This window comes from Ochotona princeps, chromosome 4, assembly GCF_030435755.1.
Source record: "Ochotona princeps isolate mOchPri1 chromosome 4, mOchPri1.hap1, whole genome shotgun sequence".
In the NCBI taxonomy this organism is placed as follows: domain Eukaryota; kingdom Metazoa; phylum Chordata; class Mammalia; order Lagomorpha; family Ochotonidae; genus Ochotona; species Ochotona princeps.
This window is the reverse complement of record NC_080835.1, coordinates 49,300,920-49,314,632: the sequence shown is the minus strand read 5'-3', so window position 1 is coordinate 49,314,632 and position 13,713 is coordinate 49,300,920. Positions and strand designations below refer to the sequence as shown.

General features: G+C 39.7%; 1 protein-coding gene across 1 annotated transcript; it reads right to left on the bottom strand.

The window, feature by feature from the left end:
* Window positions 1-10,171: 10,171 nt before the first annotated feature.
* LOC101530867 (olfactory receptor 6B9-like) lies at window positions 10,172-11,107 on the bottom strand. The gene has a single exon (XM_012928316.2). It carries the CDS (start codon window positions 11,105-11,107, stop codon window positions 10,172-10,174), a length of 936 nt encoding a protein of 311 aa, XP_012783770.2.
* Between the last annotated feature and the right edge of the window lie 2,606 nt (window positions 11,108-13,713).

Genomic DNA, 13,713 nt, shown 5'->3' with positions numbered 1-13,713 from the left:
CATCCCTCATCCTTTATTTCTCTTTTTTAGTTTTTGAGACAGCATACCTAAATTTGCCCTACACTAAAAAGGCATACTGCTCTAACACATAGAAAAACAAAATGATCCTAGTTTGATAGGAATATAGACAAAAGTTATAAATAACAACTGGAAAATGACCATTTCACACATGTAAAGTAAATTTTAAAGTAATCACAGATTATTAAAATCATAGTTGTCTACTCTTTAAATTGTGAGTAAATGGATAAGACTGTGTTGTTTCAAACACAATGTGAACCTGCCTACTACTGTTCCAGGTACATTTAGTGAAAGCCAAAGAAGACTACTCTCTGGTGCATTTTCCCCTGCTGAATGCCCACTCGGCTTTCCTACCCGCCCTTCATCATCACCATGCTTTATCTCTGACTTTGCTTTCCCCAATAAGGATAACATTGGTCTTATACACGTTATGTATCATGTTGCATGCTTTGTACTAGGACCTTTCCAGATATTTTAACACTTAAATCTCACCATAACCTAATTAGAGTAGATATTACATTCCCCCATTATAAATAACAAGGTAAACAGTTTGATGAATTCGCACTAATGAAAAATGACAAAGGATGTAGGAGTTTTGTGCAGCAGTAAAGCCGCCACTAGGGATGCCTGCATTGCTGATTGAAGTGCCTGGATTTGAATTCCAGCCCTGCTCTCTGTTTCAGCTTGAGTCTAATGTGCACTTTAGGAGACAGCAAGTAAGGATTCAAGTACTTGGGTTGGGTCCTTGCCACTCTTGGGAGACCTGGCTTCAGCCTCATGCAGTCCTGGCTGATCACTGGAGAGTAAACCAGCAGACGAATGATGTGTGTGTGTGTGTGTGTGTGTGTGTGTGTGTGTGTTTAAAACCTAAATTTAAATTATCACATCCCTAACTGTACATTGATTTCTGATATGTTTACTGGGCAAACGTGGTTCACCTTTTCCAAGCTTGAGCTCACCTTCTGAGTTAGAGTGATAGAGTTGATGTGGATTACTGATAAGATGCTATACATGGATCAATAGAGTTTTCTTAAGAAAAGGGAAGTAGATCAAACCAAAGGAATACTGTAAATAAAGGGAAAGGGCTTCCCTAATTATGGTGGTAACAAGTAAATGGTTAAATTGAATAAGTAGCTCAGGTGTTCCACTGGGCAATAAGGTGACCACAGAAAACTACATATTTATCTTAAAAGGCAAGGAGAAAAGAATTCAGATTTTCCACCATAAAGAAATAATAAATGAGCACATAGACTTATTTACATTGATTTGAATATCATACAATGAATACATGAATCAAAATATCACAGGGTTCCCCATAAATATGTAGATTTTTTTATGTGCCAGTGAAAAATAGTTTAAAAGAAACCCAAAAGTTTAAATTAGTAGAGAAATGGTGAGTATACTCTAAAAAAGGGTCCAAGCTGAGGCAGAAGCTATAAAAAGCCTAATGTCCACTTAATATATAACTTAACTAATGCTAAGTAGAATTCCTATCCCTGGATTGAGGAACCTTGATTAAATGTAAATATGAGCATAAGATATTCTAGTCAAATCCTTCAGTGGCTGTTCTGTTCACATTGTAGCATGGGTCCCTCACGATATGACCTCCATGTTCTCCTAAACTCTAGCCTTCTGTCTTTGTCACGTACTCACTCCAAGTACAAGCTACGTTACAGAATTTTCAGTTTTCAGTGCAACATTCCCTTCAGTACTCTAAACAGTTGTGCACAATTTATACTCTACCTGAATTTTTTGGTAACTCTTACCACCAGGCAAATGTTCATGTAGGTTTTATTCTCCTTAAAATTATCCCTAACCACCCATTCCCATTACTTACCTCCTATCCATCACTCCCAGATACTTCTTAAAATAATCTCTACTTTTCTAACATTTTGGACCTTATACTATCATCACGAGATAAAAATATTATTTTGTTACCTTGTTGTTTTTAGATTTATGAATTCCTTGAAAATGTCAAATTTGTCTCATTTTTATATCTTTTTATCTTTAGGATCTAGCACAGTTCCTGATACATATTTGTCAGTAAATGAATTATTTGTGGTATTTACATAAGTCAGATGTCTCACCACACAGCATTCCAAGATTTTATCCTTAGGGACCTGGATCTCAGATCATCTTGATTGATTCCAGCTGGGAGATTTTGGATCTGTTATCCAGTACTGAGCTATGTGGAAAGATGTTCCTGAGAACTGAGACATATATCTTCGTCTTAGTCTTTCCAACTAAAAAGAGTTTCAGAAAGATGGCAGGAAGAAAATGGATACATTAAAGGAAGGCTTTGGAATAACCCAAACTAAATCCTGAGAAATTGTTTTTCTGTGGAGCCGAAGAGTTCCATGATCATGTACTTCTTCCCACTAGAAGATCTGTAGTCAAGATGGTTGATAGAGGCACAAAAATATTATTCTGCTATTAGCTTAAAAAATGCAACATCATCTCAATTCTCACATGTTGCAAGCCCAAAATTCACAGGTTACATCTGGATGCCAACAGCCCAAGACGCAAGAGAATTTTCTCCTTGAGTATATTTTCTTTCTGAATTTGCTCACTGTGGTTCTTGCTCTTTTGCTCTGCCTTTGAATGGTGACTTTTACCAGCTCACTCAGACAAAAACTCAAAATCGGACAAGTCCAGAGCAATGAATCCATGGCTCAACAAAAATCATTGCTGTTTAAAGACACATCCTTGGGGACCTGATTCACAAAGGCTAGAGGACTTTTCAAGAGCAATAATGGCATAGAAGTTAGAGAAATTTCCCTAGTGATTGCTATAGGTCAACAGAGAAAATGCTAGATGATTATCAGGTGCGGACACAGGGAAGCATAGCAACAAGTTGGTGACAAATCAGCCTGGACTTTCCTTCACCCTAGGGGAAATAACTACTGCACATGACGTTTTCTTTAAGACTTAAATAGTATTTTTATGGCAATCTGATGAGGAAGATCTAAGTGTAAAAAAGAGCTATTTAATACTGTTAACAGTGAATATAATATGCTCAAAAAAATGCAACTTTTCTCTACTCCTTGCACACAAGCACTAAAGCCCAGAACCATGCGTAGTTTAGGGAATTGGTGGGCAAAGCTAATTTGAAGATTCTGTTTTCTGTGCAGCCCAATTTCTTTCTTACATTTAAGGAGGATTACTCTTACCTGGGGTTTCCTTCTGAGTTGTTTTACATTGTCCTCTTTGCAGTGAACGGCCATTGACAGTAACAAGAGAGGCTTAAAGCAGAGTAAGAGACAAGAGAAAAAAACCAACAAACAAACATGTGAAATAGACAAGTTACACATTTCTGCTCTAAACTAGGTCTGACATGCTCTATCCCCTGACTTCCTCTTTCTTTCTTTCCTCTTATAATCAGAATGAAAACACCTGAGGACCATGATCAGACTGTGGATCCAAGGAAAAGTACAGGAAGGTGGCGCAGGCTAGGAATTAGGCAGCTGGACAGGAAATGACCTTGTATCCTGGATTGATGTGGGACTCAAGGACAAAGAGGTCACTAACTCAATAAGATGGCGACCAACAGTCAAGGTCACTGGGTTCCGTGTAGTGAGCCAGAGGGCAGCCAAGGACAGAGCCCTGGGTGTGAACCAGGCCAGGGGTCACTTTGTTTCAAAGAAAGATTGATTGGCCAGGGCCATTTTGTTCACCTGTCCCTGGCCTATGGGAGGTGGCTTCTGCAATCATGCTCCTAGTAATTGGCTCCTAGCTTCTCCCCTCCTGGAATTCCTGAAATTCCTGGCCTGAGGCTATCCCTTACCCTATACAAGAATCTGAATTTCCCCAATAAATCGAAACTGCTTAGACAGTACCCCTGTCTGTCTCTCGCGGGCCGGGAAGCTGGGTAGCAGAGAGCAGGCTCACCCCCTCTGGCAACGGGGTACTAGAGGAATCTGTGGGGAAAACCCTGCAGATTTAAGAATTGAAGACATAGATCTGTGCCAAAACATACCATTCTGTGGCATAGTAGGCTAAGCTTCCGCCTGGGTGCCAGCATCCATATGCACACAGGTCTGTTTCCCAGCTGCTCCACTTCCCTTCCAGTTCCCCGCTTGTGGCCTGGGAAGAATTAGAGCTTCCCAAAGTCTTGGGACTCTGCCTTCGCATGGCAGACCCAGAAGAAGCTCCTGGCTCCTGGCTTCAGATCAGCTCATCTCCAGCCATTGTAGAGTGAACCAGCAGCTGGTAGATCTCTCTCTTTCTCTCTCTCTCTCTCCCCTTCTCTATCTCTGACTCTGCCTTTCAAATATATATAAATAAATAAATAAATAAATAAATAAATAAACAAACAAACAAACCCATAGCAAAGTCTACAGCATCCCCTATTTACATATGATTGAAAATAGCATTTTAGGGGACAGCAGCTAAAAGATATAGCACAATAGTTGGTGATTTTTTTTCCTCAGATTTCTGTTAAATTCCATTTTAAAATCAGCACACAAATGAATAAATATGGGGAATTTTTTGTTTGTTTTATAACGTATTTCACAAAGTTCATAGGAAAATGTAATTAAAATGTTAATAAACATTTGCATTCTATTTATACTTTCTCAAAACCTTGAATATACAAATTTCAATCTTTTTATCAATTCGTGTCTTTTTAATCAGACTAGCTGTGACTGGGCTGTGGCGCCCAACAGTAAGAACCAGAATGGATGTAGCCCAGCTGGGTAAGGCCACTGTTCCTGCCAGGACAGAAGGTGGACTAAGTCAGACAGGGCCAAGGATTCACTGGGAGGAGATTTGATAGAAAAGCTTGGGGAACTCCTCTGTCAGGACACAATCCCTGCAGATGAATACAAGAACTAAGGCAAGGAGCAGCCCAGACCAGGCCAGGTTACAGTACCTGCCTGCATATGTCTGGGTCAAATCTGGGAGCAGGCCACGCTGAACCAGTTCATAACACCCACTGGAGGATCTGAGAACCACGATAGGGTGCAGGAGAGGCTGGGTTGGGCCACAATACCAACCAGTTCACTGGGAGTTGGCTGGGCTAGGTTAGGCTACCGCACCTGCCAGCAATGCTGAGCTGAGGCAGACCATGCCAGACTGGGCCACAGCACCCACCCAAGAGAGACCCATACGTGAGACCCAGGATGTTGGGGGGACGGGTATTGTGAGCCTAGTAGGGGGGCAGCATGGGCTCACCTGGTGGGCCACTGCTCCTGCTGGTGAGCTTGAGAACTGGGACCAGGGTCGGAGTAGACCAGGAAGGGCTACAACATCTGTTGGCCTACATGTGAACTAGGTTAGGGGGAGAGCCAGGCTGGGCTAAGCAACCGTATCCACTGGTGCACACATGAGCCAGAGTAAGTGCAAGCTGGCTGGATTTTGCTACAGCATCAGCTGGCAAGTGTTGGGCTTGAGGCAAGCCCTGTTATGCTAGACTACAGAGCCACCTGGAGAGTACAAGATCTGGCACTGGGAGTGGGCCCAGTAGGAAAACTGCGGCCTCCTCTCTGTTAGGCTACAGCTCTCATTGGTTAGATGAGAACGAGGACTGTCAGTGCGCCTGGTTGGTCTGGCAGTGGCACTCGCAGGCATGAGTGTCGGCTGGATAATGGGGTCAGTTGAGTTAAGTCAGGCTCCAGTGCCCATTGATGTGTACTAGAGATGAACAGAATGCATGACAGGCTGGACCAGTTTGCTGCACATAAGAGCACACACAGGAACCTGGGCTAGGGGTAGGCCTAGTAAGGGTTATTGGGGGTTGCTGAGACTAGGATGCAGTTCCTGTTGGTGTATATCAGCACCAAGTGTATCCTGGGCAGGGTTAGGCTGGGGTGCAAAAATCCCATTGGTTTGTGTAAAAGATAGGGCTGGAGACAGAACTGACCCAGCAACTGCAACCACCAGTGTGTACATAGGCTTATGTGGGTGATGAACTAAGGCAGATCCCATACTGCCTAGCAAAGAGTCAGGTCTGGATCACCTCAGATGAAGTTTCTTTAAGGATACCCCAACTCCAACCATGGGGAGAATCCAAAGATCTATAGTCTGACAGTGGAGTACATGTGTCAGAACTGAGCCTCCTCATTCGCTTAGAGCAGTGGACATCATGCTGAAATGCGCGTGGAGAATATGGCAGTCCACTGGAGACTTCTCTCCCTGTTTCTCCAAGATACAGGAAGAATTAAAAAAAAAAAAAAACTTGTAAACAATGATCTCATCTACTTTCCCCTAATGCTTAACCCTTCCCACCCTAATCGGTGGTCCACATCGGTATGCATCCTTCTCAACTATGAAAACATCAAATTAAAAGTAGAAAAAAAACTGGGCCCAGCGCAGTGGCCTAGCAGCTACAGTCCTCACCTTGAACGCACCGGGATCCCATATGGATGCTGGTTCTAATCCAGGCAGCTCCACTTCCCATTTAGCTTCCTGCTTGTGGCCTGGGAAGGCAGTCGAGGACGGCCCAAAGCTTTGGGACCCTGCACCCGTGTGGGAGCTCCTGGCTCCTGGCTTCAGATTGGTGCAGCACCAGCTGTTGCAGTCACTTGGGGAGTTCCATCAGACAGAAAATCTTTCTCTCTGTCTCTCCTGCCCTCTGTATATCTGACTTTCCAATAAAAATAATCTTTTTTAAAAGTCAGAAAAAGACATCAATTATTATTACCTAATCTAAGGGTCCATAAAGTGTTCTTCTTTGTGTGCTTATAAAGAACTGTGCTTCTCACATTATTAGGGTTTGTTGATTTAGTTAATTTGCTGACTAATAGCTGAAGCATTGCAAATCTAGGGTATTTCAGATACTTCAAAGTTTGCCAAAACCATCCATCCAATAGTTTTAGTCAGGAAGCTTTAAATTACTATAAGGTATAATTCCTTTTCTTTACCTCAAGACCACTCTGCTCATTCAAATATCCAACATAGTGTGTGTTTTACACATGTGAGGATTATCATGGGTAAAGGCTTATAGATATTCATGAATATGTGAGAGGAACCTTTTTACAGAAGATTGGAACTAATGTCAATAAGTTGTATAAGAATAAAGCAGAGCATAGAACAATCGTCTAATCAAGATACAGCCACAAGGACAAAGTGAAGTACAGCTAGAGATCACTTATTCTCCCTAGAAATGAGAATAAATCAACACAAGCTGGGAGCTAAAAAAGCAAATAAAGGAGAACATCACAAAGGTTTGGGGACTTGAGCCATTTATTTTAAGTATGCATTTTTAGATGAAATGTTTAAGATTTATTCATTTATTTATTGAAATGTATCATTCGCAACAGCATGGTTGAGATTGGAGAACATGATGCCGAGTCTAACAAGCCAGGCATAGAAACACTAACACACATATTCTCCCTCGTACTGGAAGCTAGAATACAAAAAGTAAATAAAACCCAGGAAGGAAGAAATACCCATTTGAGGTGCTTTTTAATGACACTAAGATTAATCCCACTTTCCTTCTGGGTCATTTAGAGCACTGTGTCAAACACTGCCAGGTGGGCTTCAGTATATTCGCTTTCATATATTCATGCCTACTTTGGATTTCTAATGACCTATTAAAAAACACAATATTAGCAACATGAAATTCAAGTATTAAGCTAAATACTTGCCTCTGATATTATCCATTGTCCAATAAATTTCCCACTTATTAGTTTCCTAACAAGGTAACTTTAAAATCAAGATATTTATTAGAATATAATTAAATCTGTGTCATAATGTTGGCCCCAGCACATGTGAGCTTTTGAAGTCATTTATTCCAGATATTCCAACTACTACCTCCTTCAATTTGAATTTTATCAAATGGTCTATCAGCCAGGATCCAAGAAACAGAAAAAAAGTTTGAAATTTTAAGGAGAATTAAACATCATGACCATACAGGGACACTGGTTAAGGGTGCAGATATCCAGCAAGGCAGGCTGAACCACATGCGGATGAGCATCACAATAACTTAGTGATAGCCACAGCCTTGGAAGGGTTGTCTGTGTTGTAGAAACCCTAGAAATTATCAGGATCTCACTTAGTTATCAAAAGGCCTTTTGTCCTCTCTTTCCCTCCCTCATCTCCTACTGCTGCTTCCCACTGCATCAGATTGGAACCAATGGCCAACAGCAGCAGGGTGACTCAGTCCACAAGACCAATTCTTCTCGCCTCTTTGGCGATATGGTGTGCTAAGAGATAAAGGACAATGCAGAACAGAATACTTGAATTGAGAACAGCCAACCACGTTCATATGACACTAGTTACTGAGGCTCTTATTTTAGATGCAAAGACAAACAGTGGGGAGCCAGCATTGCAGTGGTGTTACGTGCAATGCCAGAATCACACATGGTAGTACTAGCTCTAAACCTGGCTGCTCTGCTTCCAATCTAGCTCCATGTTAATGAACCTGGGAAAATGCCAGAACATGGCTGAAGTACTTGTGCCCCTGCCACTCACACAGGGCATCTGGATCAAATTTCTGGATCTTGGCTTTTGGTTAGCTCAGTCCCAGTAATTGTAACCATTTGGGAGGTGAGCAAATAGATGGAGAACTATTTATCTCTCTGTGTCTCCCTCAATCTAGTTCACTCTGCCTTTCAAATAAGTAAATAAATATTTTCAAAATGAAGCAAATAGATTTAACTCCTACTCTAGACGAATTCAACATAGTACATATATCAAACACAGAATCTGATACATATTTAAAGTTCTAAAGGAAAGGTTTGTAACTCTTTTATTTTATTCATCATTATATACTCATTAGCTTTGATATTGTCTGTCTGAAATGGGAGCACAAGAAATAATAAATGAGTGACAAGCAAGACAACAATTAGTTTTCTGAATCATTGAGTACATTAAATGAATAACATCATTAGAATGTATATTCTATATTGAAGCTATGGATGAAAGTAAGCAGTACTGAGGTTCATGAATATTAGAATAATTCCATAATAATAACAATAATAAATAGAATGGGTAGATCCTATGTTCAAGTTGGAAATTCTTTTAAATCATTTATTACTTAAGTTCATTTTATTTGAAAACCAGAGAAACAACTGTAAACAGAGAATTCTCCATCCTCTGGTTCATTCTTCAAATGCCTGCGTCATCTGGTGCTGCATCAGAGTGAAGCAAGGAGCCAAGAACTAAGTCCACGTCTCCCACATGGGTGGCAGAGATTGGATTCTTGGGTCATCAATTGCCACTTTACATAGTATGCATTAGTAAGAAGCCATAATCAAAAGTAGAGCTGTGATTTAAACCCAAACACAACATTTCAAAATGTACTGTTCCAAGCAGAATCAACTATTGCAACAAGCAATCATCCTGAGATGTTTTACACAGTATAGTAAAATCATAAAATCTACATAAAAGAAGATTGATTACAATGTGTTGAATAATTCTGAGGAATCAAAATAGGACCCCAAGTTAATACAAATATAAAAGACCAATGAAATAAATAGCTAATACATTGAAATGACAAAACATTGATAAAATGTTAAGAATAAGAAAAAAGAATCAAATAAGATCAGAGTTAAAAAGAGATATCGCACTGATACTACAGAATATAAGACATCTTTAGGAGCCATTATTAAAAACTATTTCCAAGCATTTTGGAAAAACTTGAAGAAATGAATAAATCTATGGGTACATACAATTTACTAAAGATGAACTATAGGATGCAAAAAATCTAGAATAGGCCAAAGAATAATGAGATTGAATGAACAATTTACAAATCTCCCCAGAAAGGAAAAACCCAGTGCAGATGAAATCACTACTCTACCAAACCTGTAATGAAGAACTTAAAACAGTTATTCTTTTCAAAGCAACCAAAACAATGAAAATAAAGGTAACCTTTGAAATTTATTGTAGTAGTCCAACAATACCTTCACTTGAAAACCAGACTAAGACATAATAAAAAAGCAAATGATATAGATGTAGATACAGCTACAGATGCAGATATAGATATAGATATGTGATGAACATAGATGTAAATTATTAAAAACATTAGTAGTAGCTAATTGTTACAGCAATAACTGTGTCTTATTTTTCTTCAATGTATATTTATACTTTTTCCATAATATAACATCTCCAGAAATCCAAGTCTGAAACCCCATTTATACCAAACAGAGCTCTGATAAATGTCACGAGAATGACATTCCCAAAGGACATGGTCTATGCTGCAAGACAACGATAATCAGCTGAAGAGGAGACACTGGCCACCACCCAGGGTCTTCTTGATAGCATTCTTGACTTCCTGGTTCCTTAGACAGTAGATAAATGGGTTCAGCATGGGCGTGAGAACTGCATACACAGCTGATATCAACTTGTTGGAATTAAATGATGCAATAGCTCTGGGACGGACATACATGAAAATCATAGCTGTGTAATAAATTATGACCACCGTGAGATGAGACGCACAGGTAGAAAACGCCTTCTTTCTTCCCTGAGTGGAGGGTATATGCAGAATAGTAGAGACAATATAGATATAGGAGAGGATAGTAGTGATGAGAGGAAGGACAAGGATGACAATAGCCAAAGCAAAGTCCACTAGCTCAGCTGTGGACATGTCTTTGCATGCCAGTTTGAGGATTGGTGAGATATCACAGAAAAAGTGATTCATGACATTAGAGCCACAAAAGGTGACATGTGAAATAAAATACACTTTGATGACAGAGACTGTAAAACCACTCGTGTAGGAGAAGATTACTAACTGTACACAATAACCTGATGTCATGATGACTGGGTATCGAAGAGGGTGGCAGATGGCCACATAGCGGTCATAGGCCATGGCTGCCAGCAGCACGCACTCTGTGCAGGCCAGTGAGATGAAAAAGTAGAGCTGGGTCATACAACCTGTGAAGGAGATGTTCCGTCTCTGCAGGAGGAACCCATCCAGCATCTTTGGGACAGTCACAGAGACATACCACACCTCTAGAAAGGACATGCTACTCAGGAAATAGTACATGGGCTTGTGGAGGGAGCCAGTGATCCAAACAGTGAACATGATGGTGAGATTCTCTACTATCACTAACAGGTAGACCACAAGGAAGAGGAAAAAAAGCAACGTCTGCAGCCACGGGGCACTGGGGAAGCCCACCAGGATGAACTCACTGACCAGGGTTACGTTCATCCCCAGGGCAACGGAAAGCTCTGAGAGACACTCAAGTCTTCTATGGCAATGCCATGAGAGTCAGAGATGTGTATGGCAACACAGAAGAGACCAAAATATGTTAGCAAGTCAGTATTTCTGGGAAATTAGACTCACAACGTAGTTTCTGTTAAATCTAAGAAATTCTTCAAATGTGAATAAGAATTTGTATTCTCATCAAATTTTTATTTTCTTAAAATGAAAGCCTCCCAGAATCAAACCATTTCTGTCCAAGTTCTTACTCACCTAATGACAATGAAGTTAATGCCAACAATTATGTAATTCTTGGCTCCTCTGAAAAAGAGTGTAAAACCCTATGTCTCTTCCATGCTTTTTTTCAGTTCTCTGTGTAAATGGGGAGTCACTGGACTTCCTGAAAGGAAATATAGGTGATAACACAGGCTGAAATTTTTCCAAAAGTCAAAATATGTGAGTGGTTTCCAGGCTGTGTTCATTTGACCCAACCCAATTTCTTCAAATCAGAATCTGAGGAAATTTTTATATGCTAATAATTATTAGAAAATTCTTTTGTGGACCTAACATGGTAGATTAGTGACTCTAGTCCTTGCTTTTTCCACAGGGGCCCATTATGGGTGCCGGTTTGTATCCCAGCTGTTCCACTTCCCACCCACGTTCCTGCTTGTGGCCTGGGAAAAGAGTCTAGGATGGCCCAAAGCCTTGGAACTCTGCACCCTCACGGAAGACCTGAAAGAAGCACCTAGTCCTGGCTTCAGATTTGCTGATTTCTGACCATTGCTGCCACTTGGGGAGTGAACTAGAGGATGGAAGATCTTTCTTTTTGTGTCTCCTTCTCTGTGTAAATCTGCCTTTCCAATAAAGATAAATAAATCTTTTAAAAAGGAAAAAAGAAAAAAATTCCTTCATGAGTGCTACATTCACTTCACATATAAAAGCAAACATAATATTTTTCACTGACAGAAATCACTTCACAATTTGACCTGTACTTGTATTTCAGTTTTCATTTCTTTTGACCCTCCAAACAGTATGCAAAATTTCTGATATACTCAAAATTGCTTAAGTTTTGCTCTTCCAGAAAGCTATAACCTCTTTCATGACTGGGTATACAATATTGTTTCTTCATTTCATACTCTTTCTCTAAGCTATCTGATGACTCAAGAGTGGATTTGGCTTTAGGAGACATCTATTAAATCTTGATTAAGTGACTCTTGAGCATTTTCTTTCTGGGCATAGCACTTTCATGCATTGAGAGTCCCCCACGTACAGTGCACTCTTTCAAACTCAAGACGTTATCCGTCATATTCTGACCACAGATGCCTAGGATGTTGACTGGCAAACACAAGAATATTAATGAAATGTAAATTAGCAAATTGATTCATGAGTCATTTGTACCTCTGAGATCCGTAAGAAATAGGCTATCAGTAGAAGGAATAGATCTTTATATCTTTGTTGATATGATACATATGTCCATCTAGCTGCACATCTTGTTTTTTAACCATTTTTGTTTTCCACTTACATTTTTGTAGGTATACGGATTCATCTTTGACACAACCATAGCTTGCATACTTTGGATATATTCTTGATAAACATATCCACAAATTTTAAGAAAATCAAACATGTGCCCCAATCTCAGTTTACTGTGTAAACAAGTGTAACTAAATAACAGCTATTGTATCAGGTCCCAGCTCAAAGATAGGTATTTAACATGGAGAAAGTGACAGACTGGTAAATCTATTCCAATATCCTTTGAAACAGGCATTCTGTCCATAGTTCACAGTAAGAGATTGAAAGGTGAGGGGTTGGCATGTATAATATAAGCACTGCTGAACTGCACAGCTTAGTAGAAATCAGTACTCTACTGGGTAGCTCTCTTAGCCTCCAATCTACACTTTTATCTTTGTGGAAGTTTAACTAGTAAGGAATTCTTGCTGATTTTGACCAAGTCCTTTGAATGTGTAGAATAAATTGTATGGGACCACAGTGGGCAGTTTTACTTATTACTTAGCAAAAGCCAGTACCAATGTAAAACTCTTCAGGACATGTGTAACAACACACAAGACCATCATCAGCCATACAATTTTCCTTAATCACTTCATTATAGAATTTGAAATTTCTGAAATCTGTTCTCTTTCAACTGATAAATAAAAAATAATAACAATACACTTCAGTGAACTGGGTAAGAGTCAGAGCCAGGATTCCTTCTTGCTTGCATCACCTGTTACCTTTGTCATTCTTAGCAGAATGACAGAATGAACCATTACTGTTTTCATGCCCTCCCATATGAACTGGGGAAAAATACAAGGCTTACCTTTCTCCTGTAGTCCTGTGATAATTAAATGTGATTACAGAGATGATGTTGAATATAGAACTCACATTGCAGTTCTCCCCTACAAGCATTAACTGTGATTATATCCAATTACATATGCTCAATGTTTGCACTCAAACGTACTCATAAACAAACAGTCATTTCCTTTCTTGCTCTCATTTTTCCTGCTATATTATGGTGAATTTTAAAAAAAATTCCTGGGGAAAATAGTTTAAGTAGTCATGAAATGCTTGATCAATCGGGCCTTCTTCCTAATTTAATCTTCAATGAATTATTTTCACTG

Excerpts from the sequence above, each read along its gene's own strand:
- LOC101530867 (XM_012928316.2), bottom strand. The coding sequence starts at position 11,107 with ATGAACGTAACCCTGGTCAGTGAGTTCATCCTGGTGGGCTTCCCCAGT.